Source organism: Hyla sarda, chromosome 2 (assembly GCF_029499605.1).
Source record: "Hyla sarda isolate aHylSar1 chromosome 2, aHylSar1.hap1, whole genome shotgun sequence".
Lineage (NCBI taxonomy): Eukaryota > Metazoa > Chordata > Amphibia > Anura > Hylidae > Hyla > Hyla sarda.
The window spans coordinates 98697875-98725723 of NC_079190.1; the positions used below are offsets into that span (position 1 = coordinate 98697875).

At 47.0% G+C, this 27849-nt stretch overlaps 1 protein-coding gene across 2 annotated transcripts in view; it reads right to left on the reverse strand.

Annotated features, from left to right (window-relative positions):
- BIN2 (bridging integrator 2) overlaps window positions 1–27849 on the reverse strand; it is a 95460-nt gene that overhangs the window by 16522 nt on the left and 51089 nt on the right. For both annotated transcript variants that reach the window (XM_056562669.1, XM_056562668.1), the window contains exons 6-7: window positions 18720–18827; window positions 10573–10658 (exon numbers count right to left, since the gene is read on the reverse strand). In XM_056562669.1, coding sequence (XP_056418644.1) covers window positions 10573–10658; window positions 18720–18827 — 194 coding nt within the window. The remainder of the gene's footprint in view (window positions 1–10572; window positions 10659–18719; window positions 18828–27849) is intronic.

Below are 27849 nucleotides of genomic sequence, written 5' to 3' on the forward strand. Positions count from 1 at the left end.
AGACTGCAATTGGGCAGTTGAAACGTGGTTCCTGATGTTGGGTCAATAAATCTTATTCACCTTGTACCTTGGAGTGCTGCGGATTTTGTTTCTTCGAGTGGATGTCTATGGGACCCCTGACCCGGGACCTTTTACCGCCAACACCCGCTACTCTCTTTGGAGGTTGTGCTGCTCTATCCCTTTGTTTATATATATACATATATGAGCTCCAAAATAGTAAATGTGGCAAAAAAATGGTGACAAGGAAAACTCATAGTAAATCTTGGCCATATATCATGGAGCTGCATTTATAGCAACTTCCAAATATATGCCCTTTAGAGACATGTTGGCCCAGATTTATTAAACTGTGTGAGAGAAAAAGTGGACTGGTTTTCCCACAGCGACCAATCACAGCTCAGCTTTGACTTTTCCTCAGCTGGTTAGCTGATCTGTGATTGGTCACTGTCACGATGCCGGCTGGCAGGTAGTGGATCCTCTGTGCCAGAGAGGGATTGGCGTGGACCGTGCTAGTGGATCGGTTCTAAGTCACTACTGGTTTTCACCAGAGCCCGCCGCAAAGCGGGATGGTCTTGCTGCGGCGGTAGTGACCAGGTCGTATCCACTAGCAACGGCTCACCTCTCTGGCTGCTGAAGATAGGCGCGGTACAAGGGAGTAGACAGAAGCAAGGTCGGACGTAGCAGAAGGTCGGGGCAGGCAGCAAGGATCGTAGTCAGGGGCAACGGCAGGAGGTCTGGAACACAGGCTAGGAACACACAAGGAAACGCTTTCACTGGCACAATGGCAACAAGATCCGGCAAGGAAGTGCAGGGGAAGTGAGGTGATATAGGGAAGTGCACAGGTGAAGACACTAATTGGAATCACTGCGCCAATCAGCGGCGCAGTGGCCCTTTAAATCGCAAAGACCCGGCGCGCGCGCGCCCTAGGGAGCGGGGCCGCGCGCGCCGGGACAGAACTGAGGGAGAGCGAGTCAGGTACGGGAGCCGGGGTGCGCATCGCGAGCGGGCGCTACCCGCATCGCGAATCGCACCCCGGCTGGAAGCGGAATCGCAGCGCCCCGGGTCAGTGGATCTGACCGGAGCGCTGCAGCGGGGAGAGTGTAGCGAGCGCTCCGGGGAGGAGCGGGGACCCGGAGCGCTCGGCGTAACAGTACCCCCCCCCTTGGGTCTCCCCCTCTTCTTAGAGCCTGAGAACCTGAGGAGCAGACTTTTGTCTAGGATGTTGTCCTCAGGTTCCCAGGATCTCTCTTCAGGACCACAACCCTCCCAGTCCACTAAAAAAAAAGTTTTCCCTCTGACCTTTTTAGAAGCCAAGATCTCCTTGACAGAGAAGACGTCCGAGGAGCCGGAAACAGGAGTGGGAGGAACAGATTTGGGAGAAAAACGGTTGAGGATGAGTGGTTTAAGAAGAGAGACGTGAAAGGCATTAGGGATACGAAGAGAAGGAGGAAGAAGAAGTTTGTAAGAGACAGGATTAATTTGACACAAAATTTTGAAAGGACCAAGATAGCGTGGTCCCAACTTGTAGCTAGGGACACGGAAGCGGACATATTTAGCGGAGAGCCATACCTTGTCTCCAGGGGAAAAAACGGGAGGAGCTCTTCTTTTCTTATCCGCGAACTTCTTCATGCGTGAAGAAGCCTGTAAGAGAGAATTTTGGGTTTCTCTCCATATGATGGAAAGGTCACGAGAAATTTCATCCACAGCGGGCAGACCAGAGGGCAAGGGGGTAGGGAGGGGGGGAAGAGGGTGACGGCCGTACACCACGAAAAATGGGGATTTGGAGGAAGATTCAGAGACTCTGAAGTTGTACGAGAATTCGGCCCATGGAAGGAGATCTGCCCAGTCATCCTGGCGGGAGGAAACAAAATGTCGCAAATAATCACCCAAGACCTGGTTAATTCTTTCTACTTGTCCATTGGACTGGGGATGATATGCAGAAGAAAAATTTAATTTAATCTTGAGTTGTTTACAGAGAGCCCTCCAGAATTTAGACACGAATTGGACGCCTCTATCCGAGACGATCTGCGTAGGCAACCCGTGAAGACGAAAAATGTGTACAAAAAATTGTTTAGCCAACTGAGGCGCTGAAGGAAGACCAGGAAGAGGGATGAAATGTGCCATTTTGGAGAATCGATCAACGACCACCCAAATAACAGTGTTGCCACGGGAAGGGGGTAGATCAGTAATAAAATCCATACCAATCAGAGACCAAGGCTGTTCGGGGACAGGCAGGGGATGAAGAAAACCAGCGGGCTTCTGGCGAGGAGTCTTATCCCGGGCACAGATAGTGCAGGCTCGCACAAAGTCCACAACATCCGTCTCCAGAGTCGGCCACCAATAGAAGCGGGAGATGAGTTGCACAGATTTCTTGATGCCCACATGACCTGCGAGATGGGAGGAGTGACCCCATTTGAGGATTCCGAGGCGTTGGCGTGGAGAAACAAAGGTCTTTCCTGGAGGAGTTTGTCTGATGGAGGCAGGAGAAGTGGAGATCAGGCAGTCAGGTGGAATGATGTGTTGCGGAGAGAGTTCAACTTCTGAGGCATCCGAGGAACGAGAGAGAGCATCGGCCCTAATGTTCTTATCGGCAGGACGAAAGTGAATCTCAAAATTAAATCGGGCAAAGAACAGAGACCACCGGGCCTGGCGAGGATTCAGCCGTTGGGCAGACTGGAGGTAGGAGAGGTTCTTGTGGTCGGTGTAAATAATAACTGGAAATCTTGATCCCTCCAGCAGATGCCTCCATTCCTCAAGTGCTAATTTAATGGCTAGAAGCTCTCGATCCCCGATGGAGTAGTTCCTCTCCGCCGGAGAGAAGGTCCTAGAAAAAAAACCACAAGTGACAGCATGCCCGGAAGAATTTTTTTGTAGAAGAACAGCTCCAGCTCCCACTGAGGAGGCATCAACCTCCAATAGGAAGGGTTTGGAAGGGTCAGGTCTGGAGAGCACGGGAGCCGAAGAAAAGGCAGACTTGAGTCGTTTAAAGGCGTCTTCTGCTTGAGGAGGCCAAGACTTGGGATCGGCATTTTTTTTGGTTAAAGCCACGATAGGAGCCACAACGGTAGAAAAATGTGGAATAAATTGCCTGTAATAATTGGCGAACCCCAAAAAGCGTTGGATAGCACGGAGTCCGGAGGGGCGTGGCCAATCTAAGACGGCAGAGAGTTTGTCTGGATCCATTTGTAGTCCCTGGCCAGAGACCAAATATCCTAGAAAAGGAAGAGATTGGCATTCAAACAGACATTTCTCAATTTTGGCATAGAGTTGATTGTCACGAAGTCTCTGAAGAACCATACGGACATGCTGGCGGTGTTCTTCTAGATTGGCAGAAAAAATTAGGATATCGTCCAGATATACAACAACACAGGAGTATAACAGATCACGAAAAATTTCATTAACAAAGTCTTGGAAGACAGCAGGGGCGTTGCACAGGCCAAAGGGCATGACCAGATACTCAAAGTGTCCATCCCTGGTGTTAAATGCCGTTTTCCACTCATCCCCCTCTCTGATGCGGATGAGGTTATAGGCGCCTCTTAAGTCCAATTTAGTAAAGATGTGGGCACCTTGGAGGCGATCAAAGAGTTCAGAGATGAGGGGTAGGGGGTAGCGGTTCTTAACCGTGATTTTATTAAGACCGCGGTAGTCAATGCAAGAACGTAGGGAGCCATCTTTTTTGGACACAAAGAAAAATCCGGCTCCGGCAGGAGAGGAGGATTTACGGATAAAGCCCTTTTTTAAATTTTCCTGGACGTATTCCGACATGGCAAGAGTCTCTGGGGCAGAGAGAGGATAAATTCTGCCCCGGGGTGGAGTAGTGCCCGGGAGGAGGTCGATAGGACAATCATAAGGCCTGTGAGGAGGTAGAGTCTCAGCTTGTTTTTTGCAGAAAACATCCGCGAAGTCCATATAGGCCTTAGGGAGACCGGTTACTGGAGGAACCACAGAGTCACGGCAAGGGTTACTGGGAACCGGTTTTAGACAGTCCTTGGAACAAGAGGGCCCCCAACTCTTGATCTCCCCAGTGGACCAATCCAGGGTTGGGGAATGAAGTTGAAGCCAGGGAAGTCCAAGGAGAATTTCCGAGGTGCAATTGGGGAGGACCAAAAGTTCAATCCTCTCGTGATGAGATCCGATGCTCATAAGAAGGGGCTCCGTGCGGAAACGTATGGTACAGTCCAATCTTTCATTGTTTACACAATTGATGTAAAGGGGTCTGGCGAGACTGGTCACTGGGATGTTGAACCTGTTGACGAGAGAGGCCAAAATAAAATTTCCTGCAGATCCAGAGTCCAAGAAGGCCACAGTAGAGAAGGAGAAGGCAGAGGCAGACATCCGCACAGGCACAGTAAGACGTGGAGAAGCAGAGTAGACATCAAGGACTGTCTCACCTTTGTGCGGAGTCAGCGTACGTCTTTCCAGGCGGGGAGGACGGATAGGACAATCCCTCAGGAAGTGTTCGGTACTAGCACAGTACAGGCAGAGGTTCTCCATGCGGCGTCGTGTCCTCTCTTGAGGTGTCAGGCGAGACCGGTCGACCTGCATAGCCTCCACGGCGGGAGGCACAGGAACAGATTGCAGGGGACCAGAGGAGAGAGGAGCCGAGGAGAAGAAACGCCTCGTGCGAACAGAGTCCATATCTTGGCGGAGCTCCTGACGCCTTTCGGAAAAACGCATGTCAATGCGAGTGGCTAGGTGAATAAGTTCATGTAGATTAGCAGGAATTTCTCGTGCGGCCAGAACATCTTTAATGTTGCTGGATAGGCCTTTTTTAAAGGTCGCGCAGAGGGCCTCATTATTCCAGGATAATTCTGAAGCAAGAGTACGGAATTGTACGGCATACTCGCCAACGGAAGACTTACCCTGGACCAGGTTCAACAGGGCAGTCTCAGCAGAAGAGGCTCGGGCAGGTTCCTCAAAGACACTTCGGATTTCCGAGAAGAAGGAGTGTACAGAGGCAGTGACGGGGTCATTGCGGTCCCAGAGCGGTGTGGCCCAAGACAGGGCTTTTCCAGACAGAAGGCTGACTACGAAAGCCACCTTAGACCTTTCAGTGGGAAACAGGTCCGACATCATCTCCAGATGCAGGGAACATTGGGAAAGAAAGCCACGGCAAAACTTAGAGTCCCCATCAAATTTATCCGGCAAGGATAGGCGTAGACCAGGAGCGGCCACTCGCTGCGGAGGAGGTGCAGGAGCTGGCGGAGGAGATGACTGCTGAAGCTGTGGTAGTAACTGCTGTAGCATAACGGTCAGTTGAGACAGCTGTTGGCCTTGTTGCGCTATCTGTTGTGACTGCTGGGCGACCACCGTGGTAAGGTCAGCGACAACTGGCAGAGGAACTTCAGCGGGATCCATGGCCGGATCTACTGTCACGATGCCGGCTGGCAGGTAGTGGATCCTCTGTGCCAGAGAGGGATTGGCGTGGACCGTGCTAGTGGATCGGTTCTAAGTCACTACTGGTTTTCACCAGAGCCCGCCGCAAAGCGGGATGGTCTTGCTGCGGCGGTAGTGACCAGGTCGTATCCACTAGCAACGGCTCACCTCTCTGGCTGCTGAAGATAGGCGCGGTACAAGGGAGTAGACAGAAGCAAGGTCGGACGTAGCAGAAGGTCGGGGCAGGCAGCAAGGATCGTAGTCAGGGGCAACGGCAGGAGGTCTGGAACACAGGCTAGGAACACACAAGGAAACGCTTTCACTGGCACAATGGCAACAAGATCCGGCAAGGAAGTGCAGGGGAAGTGAGGTGATATAGGGAAGTGCACAGGTGAAGACACTAATTGGAATCACTGCGCCAATCAGCGGCGCAGTGGCCCTTTAAATCGCAAAGACCCGGCGCGCGCGCGCCCTAGGGAGCGGGGCCGCGCGCGCCGGGACAGAACTGAGGGAGAGCGAGTCAGGTACGGGAGCCGGGGTGCGCATCGCGAGCGGGCGCTACCCGCATCGCGAATCGCACCCCGGCTGGAAGCGGAATCGCAGCGCCCCGGGTCAGTGGATCTGACCGGAGCGCTGCAGCGGGGAGAGTGTAGCGAGCGCTCCGGGGAGGAGCGGGGACCCGGAGCGCTCGGCGTAACAGTCACTGTGGGAAAATCACTTCACTTTTTCTCTCACATAGTTTGAATAATCTGGGCCATTGCCTCCTTTATAAGTGTGAACAGTTCTGTTACTAAGGGGAGCAGTCATGGTGGAATCAGATATTGGATGAATGCTTTTAATGGCTGGAGGGAGTGTCTGGAGTGTCTTTATTCTGTAAATGAAGATGGGATCAGAGCTGCCAGCCAAACCTTCTGCACACCATGACAACCCCTCAAAATGTCACTGAAGGCATCTGAGAAATCAGCCATGGACACTTATCCCTGCTCATGTTGGCTATTACCTGTTAGCAGAATTGCTTTTGCAATTGCACCTTGCCAAGTACTATTAAAAAGTAATGGTTGTTCATGTGACCACTAGATGGCAGCAGTGATATTATTCAAAGCATACTAACAGAGACTGTACAATGTGAAGAATAATAATATACACCTTTTATATAAAGAAAGCATAAACAGAAATTTTGTATTTATCAACCAAAAAAATAAAAAAATAAATGAACATTCAGATTATGCTTGATGGAGTAAGAGTGTACAGTAAATATTTATCATTAACCCCAGACACAGTCCATTTTGGCCTTGAGGACACAGACAATTTTAATTTTTGTGTTTTTGTTTTTCCTCCTTGCCGTTTAGGAGACATAACTTTTATTTTTCCATCCACAGAGCCATGTGAGTGTTTATACAGTAACCCCCCGACATGCGATGGCCCCGACATATGATCAAATCGACATACAATGACCTCTCAGAGGCCATCGCATGTCGATGTCAGCATCGACATACGATGCTTTTATATGTCGGGGCCATCGCATTAACTGCTATCCGACAGCACAAATGCTTAAGCTGCTGTCGGATAGAAGTTTAAGCATCCCGGACAGTTTCACTTACGTATCCCCGCTGCTCCGGGTCCACTTTGCGATCCTCCGGCGTTTTCTGCATCTTCTCCGGGGTCCGGGCCTCGCTTTCCGGCGTCGTTATTACGTTGCTGCACACGCTGTCCCGGCGCCGTAACGTAATAACGTCACCAGAAAGCTAGGCCCGGATACCGGAGAAGATGCGGAAAAAGCTGGAGGATCCCGAAGAAGACGTCACTGATGCCTGCTGGGGCTGACACTTCCGCCCTTAGTTCACTATACAGGGTGCCTCCAGCTGTTTCACCACTACAACTCCCAGCTTGCCCTGACATCTATTGGCTGTCAGGGCATGCTGGGAGTTTTAGTGGTGAAACAGCTGGGGGCACCCTGTGGTGAAAACAATAACTTTGTTAGCGCAGCGGTGCTCCCCCGAACCCCACTCCCCCCCCATGCCTCTAGTGCTGAGCAACGGCAGCGCTCCCCTGAACCCTGCTCCCCCCATGCTTCTAGTGCTGAGCAGCGGCGGCGCTCCCCCTCATGCTTCTAGTGCCGAGCAGCGGAGGCGGGGGGTGCTCCCCGAACCCCGCCCCCCCATGCTGCTAGTGCTGAGCAGCGGCGGCGCTCCTCCGAACCCCCCCATACCTCTGGTGCAGGGCAGCGCTCCCCCGAACCACGCTCTCCCTCCCCCCCAATGCTCCCATGCTTCTAGTGCTGAGCAGCGGCGGCGCTCTCCCGAACCCCCCCAAACCTCTTGTGCAGAGTGGCGGCGCTACCCCGAACCCCGCTACCCCCCCATTCCTCTAGTGTAGAGCAGCGGCGGCGCTCCCCTGAACCCCCCCCCCTATACCTCTTGTGCAGAGCGGCGGCTGCGTGTAGATGCTGGTAGGCGGGGCCGGCGTGTCAAGCCAGGGAGCCAATGCGCTCTCAGTGCTCGCTCCCCCCTGTCTGATTGACAGGCAGGGAGCGAGCACAGGCTGGATGAATTAGGACCGATGCCCGGCCGGCATCAGTCCGAATTCAGGCGTGACGTCACGCCAGCCTGCATCTGGCCACTAGGAGGGAGACCCCTAGTGGCCGGTTTTCAAAATTAAAATAAACTATTTTAATGACATTTTTTTTAATAGGTTTATATTAGAGATATGTTGTAGTACATAAGTACTACAACATATCCCAAAAAAAGTTTGGTGACAGTGCTCATTTAAGGACCCAGGGTTTTTCCGTTTTTGCATTTTCGTTTTTTTCCTCCTTACCTTTAAAAAATAATAACTCTTTCAATTTTGCACCCAAAAATCCATATGATGGCTTATTTTTTGCGCCACCAATTCTCCTTTGTAATGACGTCAGTCATTTTACCAAAAAATCTACGGCGAAATGGGGAAAAAAATCATTGTGAGACAAAATTGGAAAAAAAAAATGCCATTTTGTAACTTTTGGGGGCTTCCGTTTCTACACAGTACATTTTTCGGTAAAAATTACACCTTATCTTTATTCTGTAGGTCCATTCGATTAAAATGATACCCTACTTATATAGGTTGGATTTTGTCGTACTTCTGGAAAAAATCATAACTACATGCAGGAAAATGTATACATTTAAAATTGTCATATTCTGACCCCTATAACTTTTTTATTTTTCCCCGTATGGGGCGGTATGAGGGCTCATTTTTTGCGCTGTGATATGAAGTTTTTAGCGGCACCATTTTTGCATTGACAGGACTTATTGATCCTATATAATAGAGTTATGATTTTTTGAAGGCGAGGAGGAAAAAACAAAAACTTAAAAATAAAATTCCGTTCCATCCTCTTCATACTTCCGGGTGTAACGAAGCATCACATGGCGCTCAGCCTATCGCCGGCCGCCGCGATGTTCAGCCTCGGCCGGCGATAGGCTGAGCGCCATGTGACGCTTCGTTACACCCGGAAGTATGAAGGAGATGGACCGGAGGACCGAACAGCTGTAGTGACGCTCCGCGGGAACCCAGGGAGGTGAGTAATGGTTCATTTTCATTTATTTTGCAGCCTGGGCAGAACAGAGCAGGAATACTCTGGACTAGAGTACTCCTTTAAGGCCCAAATGGGATGAGTCCTTAAGGGGTTAAACTTCTTTTTACACTTCATTAGTCTTCTTAGGGGACTTTTTAGAAGTAATCATTAGATTCCTTATACAGATCAATGAAATTCTATTGAATGCCATTGATCTGTGTGATCTGTGCTCATTTGGTTGAGCCTGCTCCAGGCAGGCTCTATCAATTACAGATCCACTGCAGCCATGGAGGAAGAGGTAAGCCCTCTGGCTACCTCCATAGAGGATCTTCGGCTGCTTTCAGCTCTTATGACCACTTCCAGCTCCTCCAAAGTGGGGAAACCCATTTAAGCCTTTACTAATCACTTATCACACAATAGTTAACGCTCAATAATACATTTCATTGTATACAGTAGCTGCAGGTTTTTTTGTTGCTTTTTGTCATGTGATCGTTTTTGCTGCACGTTACACTGGCTTGCACGTTCTATGCCTAAAATACGGTATGATCAGTCTTTTGTTGTAGACTGGTTTCATCTATACTTTGTTGGTTTTATTCCTGCATAAACAGTTTGTCTTGCTGTATTAGATGCAGGTATGGAAGAATGTAGGCTTGTAATGGTGTGCTTACCCAAAGCCAACAGTTGCCTCAATGTGCACCAGGACAAGCAGCATTCTGTTGAAACACTCATTTGTTCCTTTTGGCATTGGCTTCCTCCGCTTACTGTATTTCCCAAACTGATCTAGATGTTATTTCATTATGAGTGATTAGCAGTTTCCTCTTAAAGGAGTATTCTGCTGGAAATTTTTTATTTTTTTTAAATCAACTGGTGCCAGAAAGTTAATTTGTAAATGACTTGTATATAAAAATCTAAATTTTTCCAGTACTCATTAGGTGCTGTATACTACAAAGGAAGTTCTTTTCTTTTTTTTAATTTCTTTTCTGTCTGACCGCAGTGCTCTCTGCTGACACCTCCGTCCATGTCAGAGTAGGAGCAAATCCCCATAGCAAACCTCTCCTGCTCTGGACAGTTCCTGAAATGGACAGAGGTGTCAGCAGAGAGCACTGTGGTCAGACAGAAAAGAAATGTATAAAAAGAAAAGAACTTCCTTTGTAGTATACAGCACCTAATGGGTACTGGAAAAATTAAGATTTTTATATACAAGTCAATTACAAATCATGTGTCATTTTTTCTCCAGTCACAAATAACGTCCGTTAGTCATAACGGGCAAGAACGTATATTAATAAATCCCATATACTTGAATGGGATTTTTTAACGGACATTTTTAAGGGTTTTCTAAACGGGACATTGTAACAGGTCTTTAAAACGGAGCGACAGTATATTGTGAAAGGAGCCTTAGTTGGCCGCTCTGGTCTATCATGGTCTACCAGTACAAGATAAATAAGGCACTGGCCCAGATTTATCAATATGTCTGAGACATGAATGTGTGTGATTTTGGTCTCATAGCATTCAATCACAGCTCAGCTTTCATTTTTCAAATTGCTCTGGTAAAAGGAAAGACGAATTGATAAATCTGGCCCAATGTATTTACAATATACTATAAAATGATGATTAAAGCCGGGCTTGGAACATGTTTGTTTTCCCCCTTTTACCTGCTGTAGAGAACTGGCAGCTCTTCTCTTAATTCTTTGTTCATATCTTCAAATATCATCTGCGCTTTATTAAACTCATCTTCTGCCTAAGCAAGATAGAGATTTACTTTAATGATAGACAAACATTATAATGGTCACATACAGAAGAATTATAGTATATTCTGAAAGGCTCATTCAGATAGTTATAGTGGGATATGCAAAATGGTATTTCTACCCTACCCATTCCTGTTCCCCTCCACTGATCACTATTGTCTCACATTATCTTTTCATCAGTGCCTAGTTACAACAGGATCAATGAAATACTCTTTTATTTCCAGTGGCTCCTTAAAGTCTTGGGACAAATGGCCTAGATTTTCTAAATCCTTTATTGTAAGATGGTTGATATGTTTGTTTTTGGACTAGATTGTATTGTATGGATTTATCAAATGTCCCTTAACATTTTCATAAATGTGTGTGTGTGTGTGTGTGTCTGTTTTTAAGATTTTGTCTTGTTTAATGTAGGTAGCATACAGGGGTCAAATCCTGGGGGGGGGAGGGGGGGGGGAAAGTGTGGGAACGCACCCAAGATTTCCACTCAAAGGCTGGTCCTGCAGGATTCCTGCTAATGGGAACAGTGTTCCTGCTGTGCAAAAAGTGCAGGTACTCTGTTCCCATGCGTTCCTTCAGTACTTGAGCCCTGGTAGTATATCTTGATTTTCACCAGAATGTACCATATGAATAAAACACGGAAATGTGTAATCAGAAAATAACCTATTGTTTATATCAATTTTTTTTTTTTTTGCAATATATTTTTATTCAACATTTTCAGAATAACACAAAAACATATCAGAAATATCACGATCCCCATCTGGGAAAAATAACGGACCGCGATCCAACATACAATACAACAACTGTCTTAAAAATGACAAATACTGAGGTGCTGTAGTGAAGTGATGCAGGATTCCCTCTCTCCCCGAGGATTCAATAAGCTTAATCCTTACAGTCTAAACTGAATCAGGAAGCTGTAATGCCCCCAGCGTCCCTTTCAATGATTCCGTAAGGTACCATGTGGTGTGTCTAAAAGGATATACTATGTCGGCTACCTCCCGGGGATTATAGTGTGTAACAATGAACGGTGTCCACTTTTCGAAGAAACGTGCCGTGCCAGAGTTGCAATGGCGTTCAGCATCCAATCTGTCTACCCCTAAAAAGAACTTCAATTGAGTTATCAATAATTGCAGGTCCGGTACCCGGTCCTCCAACCACCGGAGAAACAAGCATCGGAGAGCAACCAGCAAGACCACATGTATTATTTTAGGGATCCTCTGGATCCCCGTCCGATCCTCCTCCGGAGGACGAAGCTGGTGAAATATAAGGGTCTGAACCTTAAAAGGAAGACTTACCCGCCAGTGGTCTCTGATGTAGGAGCAGACCGAGCGCCAGTAGCCAGCCGAGTGAGCACAGTCCCAGATCCCGTGAAAAAGATTTGTCATAGGTGTAAGACATTTGGGGCAGTGTGTTATACGCTCAGGGAAACAAGGCGACGGTGGGATATTAAAGCCGTACAAGGCTGCGTGGGAAACTTTAAAATAGGTCTCCCTCCATCGTTCATTGATAACCTGTTTACAAACCGCTTCCCATCCCGTAAGTATAGTCTCATGAATGTCTGGGTCCCCAGTCCATCTCTCCCATGTGGTAAACAGGCGTTTTGGGTCGAATTTTAAAAGTCTCCCCCGTAAAGCTAGGTATAATTGGGAAATGGAAGTCTTCCTCGGACTATCCCCCACTATGTCATCAAAAGAGTGGACAGGGGCTTCAACTGTCAGGTTCCTAAGTCGGGTCGAACAAAAGGAGTATAATTGATTTGCATAGATCAATTGAGTTTGGGGTAAAGAAAATTTTGTTACCATCTCTGCAGGTGAAAGCCATGACCTTCGATCCTCGTCCCACAAATCACTAGCCCTCAAAACCCCCTCCCTCTCCCAAAGAGCAAGCCAGGTAGATGAAGTCCCTTGAGAGAATTCAGGGTGTCCTCTGAGTGGCATTCGCTTGGACAACAAGTGCGATAGGCCAAAAGTCTTACGGAGTTCCTTCCATGTAATAATGGTATCCCTAAGGACCTGCGAGCTCTTGACCTGCGGGGGTAGCTTAGTGTAGGAAGTATGCAGTAGGGCTGTCAATGACCACGGTGCCGCCAGCTCTCGCTCAATCAATAGGTTAGAGAAGTATGATGAATCATGCAACCAATCCATCACATTGCGGAACAAGCATACCAAGTTGTAACCCCTCACATTGGGAAGGTTGACCCCCCCCTTCCATCCTACACAGCATCAACTTTTTAAGCGCAATTCTGGGTCTCTTCCCATGCCATATGAATTTAGTGAATGCTGCGTTGAGTGTCCTGACATCTACGTGCTTCAGCAATATTGGGAGTGTCTGCAGAGGGTAAAGTAGCCTGGGAAAACTTATCATCTTCACCAGATGACAACGTCCCATAAAGGACAGCGGAAGGTCTTTCCACCGTGCCAACTCGTCCACTATCTTCTTAATCACCGGGGTAAAATTCAACGCATATAGTGTATCCGCGGTTCTCCCTATCCTAATCCCCAGGTAGAGAATGGAAGAAGTGCTATAAGTGATCCCTAAATCCCCAGCCATCCGCTCCCAGTGAGGCGGGCCCTTCCCCAAAGGAAGGAGCACACTTTTGGATGCGTTCACTTTATAGCCCATGAAACCTTCCACCCCGGCTAGAAAAGACAATACCTTGGGAACATCCCGCCCTGGGTCATCCAAGAACATTAGCACATCATCTGCAAACAAGGATATTTTGAGTTCTCTGGAACCCACCGCTATACCCTTGTACGTGTCCGAAGCGAGCAAAAAGCGCGCCAAGGGTTCAATTGCTAAATCAAACAAAAGGGGCGATAAAGGACACCCCTGTCGTGTCCCTCTATGCAGTTGGATATATGGAGACAAAAAGCCCGGGGTATACACCCTGGCTGCCAGGCCAGAATAGAGGTTTTCCAGGAAACCACTGAACCTCCCTGTGATACCAAAGCGTTCTAGAACCAAATGCAACCAATCCCACCGGACATTATCGAACGCTTTTTCCGCATCTAGAGCGAGCAGTGCAGGGTGGGGCATAACCGCAGGCCTTCTGCCTACACTATCCATGACCGCTAGAACCTTCCGTATGTTCGTGACAGCTGAACGCGTTTTTACAAAGCCCACTTGATGATCCCCTATCAACTCGGGCAACAGTTTCGCTAACCGGTCCGCTAATACTTTGGTAAGTAATTTAACATCCTGATTAATAAGTGATATTGGACGATAGGAGCCAGGATCTAGCGGATCCTTGCCCGGCTTGGGGAGAACCTTAATGAAGGCTAGTTTTGCTCCCGCCGACAAGTTTCCACCAGACAGGACACCATTAAAGTAAGCCGTCAGGGCAGGAGTGACCTGATCAACTAGGGGTTTATAAAATTCCCCCGGATAACCGTCCGGTCCCGGGGCCTTCCCATTGGCTAGAGATCTGATAGCCCCCCTAACCTCTTCTACTGTGATGGCTATGTTCAGCTCTCGTCGTTGGTCCTCAGACAACTTTGGGAGACTCACTTTGTCCAAAAAGTCCCGGCCCTCTGTACCTGCGTCAGGTGGAGCGGAGTACAAGTCCGCATAGTAAGCACCCAATAGAGCACTTACAGCCTTCGGATCTCTACTAATTTGGCCCTGGGTGTCCTTCAGAGCAAGCACATGCGCGGATGAATGTGGGCCCTTCGCTAGTCTAGCCAGCAAGCGACCTGCCTTGTTTCCCTGTTTAAACAGCTGGAGATTATATCAAGTTTTTATGTTAAACACATTTTTTAACAATTTTTGTTAATGATTTTCTAATTTTTCTCTATCTATATTTTAAAATAATCCTGAAATCTTGCAGTTTCAATTCTGGCCACTAGTCCTTCAACTAAGCTGAGACTTCCTGTTCTGTACAGATCATTTCCCAGCAGTGCCCTCATTATCATCACAGTAGTACAGGGAAAAGTGAACACTCAATCCAGCATCTTGAACACCCATCTCCATGCTCCTTCTGCTGATCGTGGGGGTCTCAGCAGTTCTTTGAGATTTCTGGTCTGTCTGTCACGCACTGCACTTTTAAGGTCTATCCATAGATTTTCAATTATGTTGAGGTCAGGAGATTGTGAAGGCCATGGCAAAACCTTCAGTTTATGCCTCTTGATTTAATCCCCCGTGGATTTCGAGGTGTGTTTAGGATCATTATCTATTTGTAGAAGCCATCCTCTCTTTAAGTTCAGCTTTTTCACAGATGGCATCAAGTTAGCATCCAAAATTTGCTGAAATTTTATTGAATTCATTTCTCCTTCTACTCGTGAGATGTTCCCTGTACCACTGGCTGCAATACAACCCCAAAGCATGATTGATCCACCCCCATGCTTAACAGTTGGACAGAGGTTATTTTCATGAAGACCATATTTGTACAAGTATCTCTTTATAGTGGAATAGTGTACCACAACTCCAGTGTCTGCCAGATCTTTCTGGAGGGATTGTGCAGTCAAACGTGGGTTTCGAATAGTTTTTCTCACAATCATGCGAGCTGTTCTGTCTGATATTTTTCTTGGTCTTCCAGATCTTGCTTTAACTTCCACTGTTCCTGATGACTGCCATTTCTTAATTACATTCCGAACAGAGGATATTGATATCTGAAAATGTTTTGCTATCTTCTTATAGCCCTCTCCAGCTTTGTGAGCGTCAACTATTTTCAGTTTCAGATTTCTAGACAACTGCTTAGAAGAACCCATGGCTGATTGTTGGGGCAAGATCAGATGAGTCTGTGCATTTAAAACATTTGAGATTGACATCACCTGGTCTTCCCAGATGATGATTGAGAACAATCCATGACACTGGCAGGTCTCAGCTTTGCAAAGGGGGCAGTGCATGCATTAAATTCTGCAGGGTGCCCAAACTTTTGCAGACGCCATTTTTTTTGTTTTCTGTTATTTTGAAAGTGTAAATGATGGAAATAAAATCTAACTTTTGTTAACATATTATAAGAATGTCTAATCTGTAATTTGATGCCTTTTGGAGATTTTTCCATCTTTCCTTGGCTTCTTTATGTACATTAACACAAATTTCTACCTGGGGTGCCCAAACTTTTGATCCCCACTGTATATATTGCATAAGAAAACAAAACTATACCTAGTTGACTATCTGATATGTATTGGAGCCACTTGACTAAACTCCATAACAGCAATCGGTAGAAGGTAGTATCAGGCATGTTGCATTTCAACATACCCTGTAACATTTTTCTGTGTACTTGGATGTATGAGGGCTAATTTTTTGAGCAATAATCTGCAAGCATTTTAAGCATCTTATTTCAATAGTTTCGACACTCGTGGCAATACCAAATATAGTTCTTATTTTTATTTATTGTTTTTTTTTGTTTGTAAATGGAAAAAGAAGGGAGATTTTAATCTTTATTAGGAGATGGGCTTTGATATAATTTTAAAACCATTTTAAATTATACACTTTTTAGGTCCCCTTTGTTGACTGCATAGCATTATACCATGTGATCGGTGCACCACTGATACAGCCTGGCCCAGCCGATCGGGTGTGGACCCGCCGCTGCCATTATAGCTCTACGCACCCCTGAGATCGCATAAAGCACCTCTAAGCTACTGGCACTTATTATTAAATGGGCTGATCAAAACAATTTTATATGTTATTGATTCATTAAATAGTAAAAAAAAAAAAATCCCGGGTGATCGGCGCAATCCGCATGACGTACATAAATGCAAGGTATACTGGTAAAAATCCAAAGGTTCTTTTATTTGCTTGCCTCAGACGCGTTTCGAGGTTTCATACCTCTTTTTCAATGACTACAGCAGTGATACACATTACATTACATGGTGTTATATATAGGTGGCAAAAGGCGCCGAAATTAGTGGCCGGTGTGTAACTGTTTCGATGTCATAGATGTGCGCTGCGGTAGCGCTGTTCACTGACGTGTGTCAGTTGTAGTCACTTGTATCAATAGTCTGTAAGGTCATTCATAAATTCATTCATAAAACATCATTTTATTTCTAAAAACAATCTAAAATAATTTTACATGTAATACATGGTTCATTCATTCATTACAACCCCTTACAGGAAAATATCCATTCCATTCAACACATGGATACTGTATATCGTGCTGAGTTGCAGCGCTGCAGTCCCACAGTCCAGGGAAACAGCCCGACATCAGCTGCTCCGCTCGTACACAGACAGCAATACAAGTAATTATCAAAAGACACCTACACACAGCGCACATATGATTATCATCTATCCCTCTGTCTTATATTCAACAACTAGTCTCCCTGCAAGGCTTTTTACATGTAAAAGTATTTTAGATTGTTTTTAGAAATAAAATGATGTTTTATGAATGAATTTATGAATGAACTTACAGACTATTGATACACGTGACTACAACTGACACACGTCAGTGAACAGCGCTACCGCAGCGCACATCTATGACAGTTACACACCGGCCACTAACTTTGGCGCCTTTTGCCACCTATATATAACACCATGTAATGTAATGTGTATCACTGCTGTAGTCATTGAAAAAGAGGTATGAAACCTCGAAACGCATCTGACGCAAGCAAATAAAAGAACCTTTGGATTTTTACCAGTATACCTTGCATTTATGTATGTCATGCGGATTGCGCCGATCACCCGGAAATTTTTTTTCCTACTATTTACTAAATCTACCTATCGAGTGTGAAGAGGATCCACTCGAAACACCCGGACGGCTGCACCGCTACCCTGATAATTCTGAATACATCGAAAGGCTCTTAAGGTTGCTGTGTGCCAAACACAACCTTACAAGGTGAGTGATCCGCCCACGCGACTCACCTGTAGCACCAACAGTACAAAACATACTGCCCAATGAGAAGCTCTGTCTTGTGTTTTTTTCTACTGTAGTATCATATGTTATTGATATACAAAAAATAACTTATCCCCTATGTAAAGGATAGGGGATCATTTTTAGATCGCGGGGGGGGGGGGGGTACCCCTTTAATGCTTTTAGATTCTGGGATCGGCATTGATCACAGAGTTTATAGAGTTAATGACAGCAGCGTCTTTAGCGGTAAGGTCTCAGTTAGCGATGAGGTCCCAAATACTGATGGTAGTTATCCCTCATTGCCTATAATGCTAGTGCAGCTCATGTTATCACTTCATCGTGGTGCGGTGTGGCGGTGTTCGCGGTGGCGGTGATAGGACGCCCGGACAGGCAGGGGGAGAGAAGCGGGTGGCGGCGGCGGCCTATGGCACCGCAAAAGCCGCTGCAGTTCATTGATTTAAAGCGCCCACTTTAAATCAGTCAGGCGGCAGGAGGGATAAATAGCCGATAACTTATACCGGAATATCGGTATAAGTTATCGGCTATCGGCCCTAACCTCCACAGATTATCGGTTTCAGCCCTAAAAAATCGATATCTGTCGATCCCTAGTGGCTGCAGACTTTAGGGTTGAGGCCTCCAATGCTCTGGATACAAACACTGAGACGACTTGACTGCACTGGACCTCAGCAGGGAAGAGAAGAGAGAGATTGCATAACCTGTAAATTCTATGGGATTTGCTGCAGGAGAGCCCCAAGGAAACGCAGGGACTCTGCCTGACAGGTCAGAAGTACAGAATGGAACCCCATCCAGTACTGGGACATTACATATACGCCCTGCGCTGTCTTGGGGATAAAGAGCATCTGTGGCCAACCAAAAGAAAATTAGATTTTAATTTCCTTAAAAAGCTTAGGATGCTCTGAATACACACCTTTTTTTTTTTATAGTCTCTGAATATCTTCGCATTCCTGAGATATGTGGGCTTATAGTTTATCTGACAAGTCAGGGAATTAGTCAGATGGGTGTGAACTAAATTTCAATAATGAGAGTGACCAAGTGATTATACAGTCAGGGGGTGTGAGGGTTTTACACTGACTGCATAATCCTGCACGTCTCCAAGATCACCTTGCCATGGTTTTGAAAACACAAAACTGCCATTTACTTGCAGCTTCTGCGACAGGAGACCCCAAACTAAGAATGTTGCTTTGGCTTTGTTGTTTTATTCAGATCAAGTTGTAGGCCGCGATACATAATGAATGATTATCATGGTTTTTACCTTTGCAATTTTGGCCTCATCTTTCTTTTTGGCACTTTGCAGTGCTTCCAGGTGATGTCTTGCACTGTCATAATCCACCAGTTTTCTTCCCCGCTTAGCTATTCTTTCCTGTAAAGTTACCATACAGTGTAATAAGTTTCACACTCCAGCTGTTCCCAGCAATTTTTTTTACATTTTTTATACAGAATCTGACCATAAGGCTAAGTTTCCACTTTTTTTTTTCCCCCCCGCAAACACCAATAAAAATGCCAAATCTGCCGCATGGTGTTTTTTCAGTGAAAAAAATGCTGTGGGCAGATGTTAGCTGCAAGTCAATAACCATTTCCACTTTTTAAATCCTTTTAGCGTTTTTGCTCTCCTCTTTGGTGTTTTCCTGCTCCTGGGCAGTTTTTCACAATTGCAGTAGGTTGTGACTATGTTGTCTTTTTTCACTGAAATCGTGGCATTTTTCTTCCATAAAAGTCTATGGGAGTGTAAAAACGCCAAGAAAAAGGCCATGTGGGTTTTAACTTTGGCGTTTTTGCAGGCGGTTTTTATTCTTTTTTGAACTTTAGCGATCCAAAAAAGGGATGGAGATACCTTTTTTTTAAATAAAATTTCGTAGGGTACCATAAAAAAAAAATAAAAAAAAAAAAAGATACAATAGGGATGAAAAAAATAGTATTTAACGAAATTTATATTTTTTAGAACAAAATTTTTATAAATTTTTAAACAGGGACCAATTTATGTGGGCGGGCAGGGACCTAAAAATTTAGCCGGCAATATTAAAAATGTATAAGGCTAGGATTCCATTTGTGTTTTTTTTTCCCAGCATTTTTTCCCCCTGAAAAAAACACTCAAAAAAACAAAACTGAGTTGAAACTGCATTTTAGTTTTTTTCAAAATGTGTTGGGTACCCAAAAAAAGAAAAAAAGGATGCAGTAGGGATGGGAAAATAATTATTTAAGGAAATTTTTAATTTTTATAATGAACTTTTAATTAATTTTTAATAAAGTGTGTATGTGCGTTTCACTTTTTTTTCTCTATTTAAAAAAAATAAATAAATTGGGCAGTACTAGTACTAGAACTGACTGTTCCATGATGGGAGTAGTAGTCAATGTATTAATAGACATATTGCTCCGGGTGTCAGTCCTGACACCCGATGCGATCGTCCGTAATATAGAAGAGATGTGTAGCGGCTCTATACAGTGCTTGCATCTCTGCTCTGTACTCCGGCCAGTGATGTGAATAGAAAATATTTTCCGCCCAGAATGGGCATTGGCCGGATGGTTGCAGCCAATCACAGCTTTCAGAGGGAAATATGAATGAGTGATGTTATATTCATATCACTGGCCGGAGTATAGTGCAGAGATGCGGAGCGCAGAAGAAAGCCGCTCCACATCTCTGCAATAGATAGGACGATCACAGCGGGTGTCAGGAGTGATACCCGCTGTGATCTGTCCTTAATTGCAGGTACTACTATTGCCATCATGGAGCACGCTCTGCTCCATGTTGGGAGCTATAGTACTTGCATTAATAGACAGATCGCAGCGAGTGTAACTTCTGACACTTGTTGCAATCTGTCTGTTAATGCAGGTACTACAGCTCCCAGCATTGAGCAGAGTGCTCTCCATGTTGGGAGCTGTAGTACCTGCAGTTAAGGAAAGATCACAGCGAATGTCACTCCTGACACCCGTTGTGATCCTCCTGTATAATGTATAGACGCGGCCAGTCGCTCTTCTATGGTCCCCTGCACTGACGTATATATACACCTATTCATATTTCCCACAGAGAGTTGAGATTGGCTGGAACCATCTGGCCAGTCACAGCTCTCTGCAGGAAATATGAATAGGTGTATATATATACGGCAGTGCAGGGGACCATAGAAGAGCTGCCGGCCGTGTCTATAAATTATACAGAAAGATTGCAACGGAACGCGGGCGATCTGTCAATTAGTACAGGAACTACTACTCCCATGATGGAACAATGTGTTCCATGCTGGGAGTAGTAGTACACCTAAAAAAAAGTGAAAAACACACACACACTACATTTTTATTGTCGTCTGCAATATTTTTAATGCCCTGCCCGCACACATAAATTGATCCCTGTTTAAAAATTAATAAAAATTTTGTTATAAAAAAAGATAAATTTCGTTAAATACTATCTTTTCCATCACTACTGTATCTTTTTTATTCATTTTTTTTTTTTTAATGGTACCCTACGAAAGTTTATTAAAAAAGGTATCTCCATCACTTTTTTGGATCGCTAAAGTCCAAAAGAGAATAAAAACCACCTGAAAAAATGTTAAAACTCACATGCCGTTTTTCTTGGCGTTTCTTTACTCCCATAGAATTCTATGGGAGCAAAACGCCACGATTTCAGGGGAAAAACGCCATAGGCTTTGCAAAACCGTCAAGGAGCTGAAAAATGCCAAAAAGAGTGAAACAATGTCAAAAGGAGTAAAAAAAAACAAGCCAAACGCCAAACTTTCCAAATGGAAAAAGAATTTTGCGAATTCTCATTGATTTACAGCTAGCATCTGGCTGCAGCGGTTTTTGGCCGAAAAAACGCCATGTGGCAGAATTGTCACAAGTCGAATTCCAGCCTAAAGGGGCCATTTCATTGTAAAAATAATATATTTTTTCAAATTAATTTTGTCAAACTTTTTATTAGTAATGTATTTTAACTACCGTATGTGTTTAATAAAGTGTGTGTCACGATGCCGGCTGGCAGGTAGTGGATCCTCTGTGCCAGAGAGGGATTGGCGTGGACCGTGCTAGAGGATCGGTTCTAAGTCACTACTGGTTTTCACCAGAGCCCGCCGCAAAGCGGGATGGTCTTGCTGCGGCGGTAGTGACCAGGTCGTATCCCCTAGCAACGGCTCAACCTCTCTGGCTGCTGAAGATAGGCGCGGTACAAGGGAGTAGACAGAAGCAAGGTCGGACGTAGCAGAAGGTCGGGGCAGGCAGCAAGGATCGTAGTCAGGGGCAACGGCAGAAGGTCTGGAATCACAGGCAAGGAACACACAAGGAACGCTTTCACTGGCACTAGGGCAACAAGATCCGGCGAGGGAGTGAAGGGGAAGTGAGGTGATATAGGGAAGTGCACAGGTGTAAACACTAATTGGAACCACTGCACCAATCAGCGGTGCAGTGGCCCTTTAAATCGCAAAGACCCGGCGCGCGCGCGCCCTAGGGAGCGGGGCCGCGCGCGCCGGGACAGAACTGACGGGGAGCGAGTAAGGTACGGGAGCCGGGGTGCGCATCGCGAGCGGGCGCTACCCGCATCGCGAATCGCATCCCGGCCGGAGGTGGTAACGCAGCGCCCCGGGTCCGTGGAACCGACCGGGGCGCTGCAGTGAGGGAAGTGTAGCGAGCGCTCCGGGGAGGAGCGGGGACCCGGAGCGCTCGGCGTAACAGTACCCCCCCCCTTGGGTCTCCCCCTCTTCTTGGGGCCTGAGAACCTGAGGATCAGACTTTTGTCCAGGATATTGTCCTCAGGTTCCCAGGACCTCTCTTCTGGACCACAACCCTCCCAATCCACTAAAAAAAAAAGTTCTTCCCCTGACCTTTTTAGAGGCCAAAATCTCTTTGACAGAGAAGATGTCCGAGGAGCCGGAAACAGGAGTGGGAGGAACAGATTTAGGAGAAAAACGGTTGAGGATGAGAGGTTTAAGAAGAGAGACGTGAAAGGCATTAGGGATACGAAGAGAAGGAGGAAGAAGAAGTTTGTAAGAGACAGGATTAATTTGACACAAAACTTTAAAAGGACCAAGATAGCGTGGTCCCAACTTATAGCTCGGGACACGGAAACGGACATATTTAGCGGAGAGCCATACCTTGTCTCCAGGGAAAAAAATGGGAGGAGCTCTTCTTTTCTTATCTGCGAATCTCTTCATGCGAGAAGAAGCCTGTAAGAGAGAATTTTGGGTCTCTTTCCATATGGTGGAAAGATCACGAGAAATTTCATCCACAGCGGGCAGACCAGAGGGCAAGGGGGTAGGGAGGGGGGGAAGAGGGTGACGGCCGTACACCACGAAAAACGGAGATTTGGAGGAAGATTCAGAGATTCTGAAATTATACGAGAATTCGGCCCAAGGTAGAAGATCTGCCCAGTCATCCTGGCGGGAGGAAACAAAATGTCGTAAATAGTCACCCAAGATCTGGTTAATTCTCTCTACTTGTCCATTGGATTGAGGATGGTATGCAGAAGAAAAATTTAATTTAATCTTGAGTTGTTTACAGAGAGCCCTCCAGAATTTAGACACAAATTGGACGCCTCTATCCGAGACGATCTGTGTAGGCAACCCGTGAAGACGAAAAATGTGTACAAAAAATTGTTTAGCCAACTGAGGCGCTGAAGGAAGACCAGGAAGAGGGATGAAATGTGCCATTTTGGAGAATCGATCAACGACCACCCAAATAACAGTGTTGCCATGGGATGGGGGTAAGTCAGTAATAAAATCCATACCAATCAGAGACCAAGGTTGTTCGGGGACAGGTAGAGGATGAAGAAAACCAGCGGGCTTCTGGCGAGGAGTCTTATCCCGGGCACAGATAGTGCAGGCTCGCACAAAGTCCACCACATCAGTCTCTAGAGTCGGCCACCAATAGAAGCGAGAGATGAGTTGCACAGATTTCTTGATGCCCGCATGACCTGCGAGATGGGAGGAGTGACCCCATTTGAGGATCCCAAGGCGTTGACGTGGAGAAACAAAGGTCTTTCCTGGAGGAGTTTGCCTGATGGAGGCTGGAGAAGTGGAAATCAGGCAGTCAGGAGGAATGATGTGTTGAGGAGAGAGTTCAATTTCAGAGGCATCTGAGGAACGAGAGAGAGCATCGGCCCTAATGTTTTTATCAGCAGGCCGAAAGTGAATTTCAAAATTAAATCGGGCAAAGAACAGAGACCACCTGGCCTGACGAGGATTCAGCCGTTGGGCAGACTGGAGGTAGGAGAGGTTCTTGTGATCGGTGTAAATAATAACTGGAAATCTTGATCCCTCCAGCAGATGCCTCCATTCCTCAAGTGCTAATTTAATGGCTAGAAGCTCTCGATCCCCGATGGAGTAGTTCCTCTCCGCCGGAGAGAAGGTCCTGGAAAAAAAACCACAAGTAACAGCATGCCCGGAAGAGTTTTTTTGTAGAAGGACAGCTCCAGCTCCCACTGAGGAGGCATCAACCTCCAATAGGAAGGGTTTAGATGGGTCAGGTCTGGAGAGCACGGGAGCCGAAGAAAAGGCAGACTTGAGTCGTTTAAAGGCGTCTTCCGCTTGAGGAGGCCAAGACTTGGGATCGGCATTTTTTTTTGTTAAAGCCACAATAGGAGCCACAATGGTAGAAAAATGTGGAATAAATTGCCTGTAATAATTGGCGAACCCCAAAAAACGTTGGATGGCACGGAGTCCGGAGGGGCGTGGCCAATCTAAGACGGCAGAGAGTTTATCTGGGTCCATTTGTAGTCCCTGGCCAGAGACCAAGTATCCTAGAAAAGGAAGAGATTGGCATTCAAACAGACATTTCTCTATTTTGGCATAGAGTTGATTATCACGAAGTCTCTGAAGAACCATACGGACATGCTGGCGGTGTTCTTCAAGATTGGCAGAAAAAATCAGGATATCGTCCAGATATACAACAACACAGGAGTATAGTAGATCACGAAAAATTTCATTAACAAAGTCTTGGAAGACGGCAGGGGCGTTGCATAGACCAAAGGGCATGACCAGATACTCAAAGTGTCCATCTCTGGTGTTAAATGCCGTTTTCCATTCATCCCCCTCTCTGATGCGGATGAGATTATAAGCACCTCTTAAGTCCAGTTTGGTAAAAATATGGGCACCTTGGAGACGATCAAAGAGTTCAGAGATGAGGGGTAGGGGGTAGCGGTTCTTAACCGTGATTTTATTAAGACCGCGGTAGTCAATGCAAGGACGTAGAGAGCCATCTTTTTTGGACACAAAGAAAAATCCGGCTCCGGCAGGAGAGGAGGATTTACGGATAAAGCCCTTTTTTAAATTTTCTTGGACGTATTCAGACATGGCAAGAGTCTCTGGGACGGACAGAGGATAGATTCTGCCCCGGGGTGGAGTAGTGCCCGGGAGGAGGTCAATGGGACAATCATAAGGCCTGTGAGGAGGTAGAGTCTCAGCTTGTTTTTTGCAAAAAACGTCCGCAAAGTCCATATAGGCCTTAGGGAGACCGGTTACATGAGGAAGCACAGGGACACGGCAAGGTTTACTGGGAACCGGTTTTAAGCAGTCCTTGGAACAAGAGGGCCCCCAACTCTTGATCTCCCCAGTGGACCAATCCAGGATTGGGGAATGGAGTTGAAGCCAGGGAAGTCCAAGAAGGATTTCAGAAGTGCAATTGGGGAGGACCAACAGTTCAATCCTCTCGTGATGAGATCCGATGCACATTAGAAGGGGCTCCGTGCGGAAACGTATAGTACAGTCCAATCTTTCATTGTTTACACAATTGATGTAGAGGGGTCTGGCGAGACTGGTCACCGGGATGTTGAACCTGTTGACGAGGGAGGCTAAGATGAAATTTCCTGCAGATCCAGAGTCCAAGAAGGCCACAGCAGAGAAGGAGAAGGCAGAGGCAGACATCCGCACAGGCACAGTAAGACGTGGAGAAGCAGAGTAGACATCAAGGACTGTCTCACCTTTGTGCGGAGTCAGCGGACGTCTTTCCAGGCGGGGAGGACGGATAGGACAATCCTTCAGGAAGTGTTCGGTACTAGCACAGTACAGGCAGAGATTCTCCATGCGGCGTCGTGTCCTCTCTTGGGGTGTCAGGCGAGACCGGTCGACCTGCATAGCCTCCACGGCGGGAGGCACAGGAACAGATTGCAGGGGACCAGAGGAGAGAGGAGCCGGGGAGAAGAAACGCCTCGTGCGAACAGAGTCCATATCCTGGCGGAGCTCCTGACGCCGTTCGGAAAAACGCATGTCAATGCGAGTGGCAAGATGGATGAGTTCATGTAGGTTAGCAGGGATTTCTCGTGCGGCCAGAACATCTTTAATGTTGCTGGATAGGCCTTTTTTAAAGGTCGCGCAGAGTGCCTCATTATTCCAGGATAATTCTGAAGCAAGGGTACGGAACTGTACGGCATACTCGCCAACGGAAGAATTACCCTGGACCAGGTTCAACAGGGCAGTCTCAGCAGAAGAGGCTCGGGCAGGTTCCTCAAAGACACTTCGAATTTCCGAGAGGAAGGAGTGTACAGAGGCAGTGACGGGGTCATTGCGGTCCCAGAGCGGTGTGGCCCAAGCCAGGGCTTTTCCAGACAGCAGGCTGACTACGAAAGCCACCTTAGACCTTTCAGTGGGGAACTGGTCCGACATCATCTCCAAGTGTAATGAACATTGGGAAAGAAAGCCACGGCAAAACTTAGAGTCCCCATCAAATTTATCCGGCAAGGATAGTCGTATTCCAGAAGCGGCCACTCGCTGCGGAGGAGGTACAGGAGCTGGCGGAGGAGATGATTGCTGGAGCTGTGGTAGTAACTGTTGTAGCATAACAGTCAGTTGAGACAGCTGTTGGCCTTGTTGCACAATCTGTTGTGACTGCTGGGCGACCACCGTGGTGAGGTCAGCGACAACTGGCAGAGGAACTTCAGCGGGATCCATGGCCGGATCTACTGTCACGATGCCGGCTGGCAGGTAGTGGATCCTCTGTGCCAGAGAGGGATTGGCGTGGACCGTGCTAGAGGATCGGTTCTAAGTCACTACTGGTTTTCACCAGAGCCCGCCGCAAAGCGGGATGGTCTTGCTGCGGCGGTAGTGACCAGGTCGTATCCCCTAGCAACGGCTCAACCTCTCTGGCTGCTGAAGATAGGCGCGGTACAAGGGAGTAGACAGAAGCAAGGTCGGACGTAGCAGAAGGTCGGGGCAGGCAGCAAGGATCGTAGTCAGGGGCAACGGCAGAAGGTCTGGAATCACAGGCAAGGAACACACAAGGAACGCTTTCACTGGCACTAGGGCAACAAGATCCGGCGAGGGAGTGAAGGGGAAGTGAGGTGATATAGGGAAGTGCACAGGTGTAAACACTAATTGGAACCACTGCACCAATCAGCGGTGCAGTGGCCCTTTAAATCGCAAAGACCCGGCGCGCGCGCGCCCTAGGGAGCGGGGCCGCGCGCGCCGGGACAGAACTGACGGGGAGCGAGTAAGGTACGGGAGCCGGGGTGCGCATCGCGAGCGGGCGCTACCCGCATCGCGAATCGCATCCCGGCCGGAGGTGGTAACGCAGCGCCCCGGGTCCGTGGAACCGACCGGGGCGCTGCAGTGAGGGAAGTGTAGCGAGCGCTCCGGGGAGGAGCGGGGACCCGGAGCGCTCGGCGTAACAGTGTGTGTGTGTTTTTACTTTTTTAAACTTTTTTGTTATTTTTTAAATTTTTTTAGGTACTACTAACGGCATGGAACAGAATGTTTGTTTATTTATAAAAATGTTGTTCTAAAAAATATACGATTTGTTAACGGAAAACTGTCAGCCAGGTTCACCTACACTAAACCCAATGCACTGGGTTATAGAGTGGGTGAACAGGAATCCAATGAGGGGTCACTTAGTTTTCTCCCTCCAATTGCCGCTGAGTTATGCCAAGGTAAATTTCTGCTCTTTGTCCCCAGCATCACGCTTCAAGGTGGGGCCCTGATGCGTCCTAAGTCCCCCCCCCCCCTTACTTAGCATAATCATTGCCTTCAACTCCACATCCTAGTGACGTGGAGTTACATGCCCCTTGAGCGCAGCGATCTGTCTGCAGAGTGCATGCACCTAAAGCTTTCACCCTCTTTCTGATGCCTCGCTACTCCCGACTTCCGGGTGTAGCGAGGGACAGGTGCATGCACAGTAAAAAATGGCCTGAGGTCTCTCTCCTTACGCAGAGCTCTCACTTCATGAGGATGTGAGAGCTGGGTGAAAGCTTTAGGTGCATGCGCTCTGCAGACAGAGCACTGCGCTCATGGGGCATGTGACTCCATGTCACTAGGACGTGGAGTTGATGGCAATGATTATTTCTAAGTAAGGGGGCGGTTTTAGGAAGCGCGATACTGGGGACAAACAGCATAAATTTACCGGGGCATAACTCAGCAGCAATTGGAGGGAGAAAAGTAAGTGACCCCTCATTGGATTCTGGTTCACCCACACTATAGTGT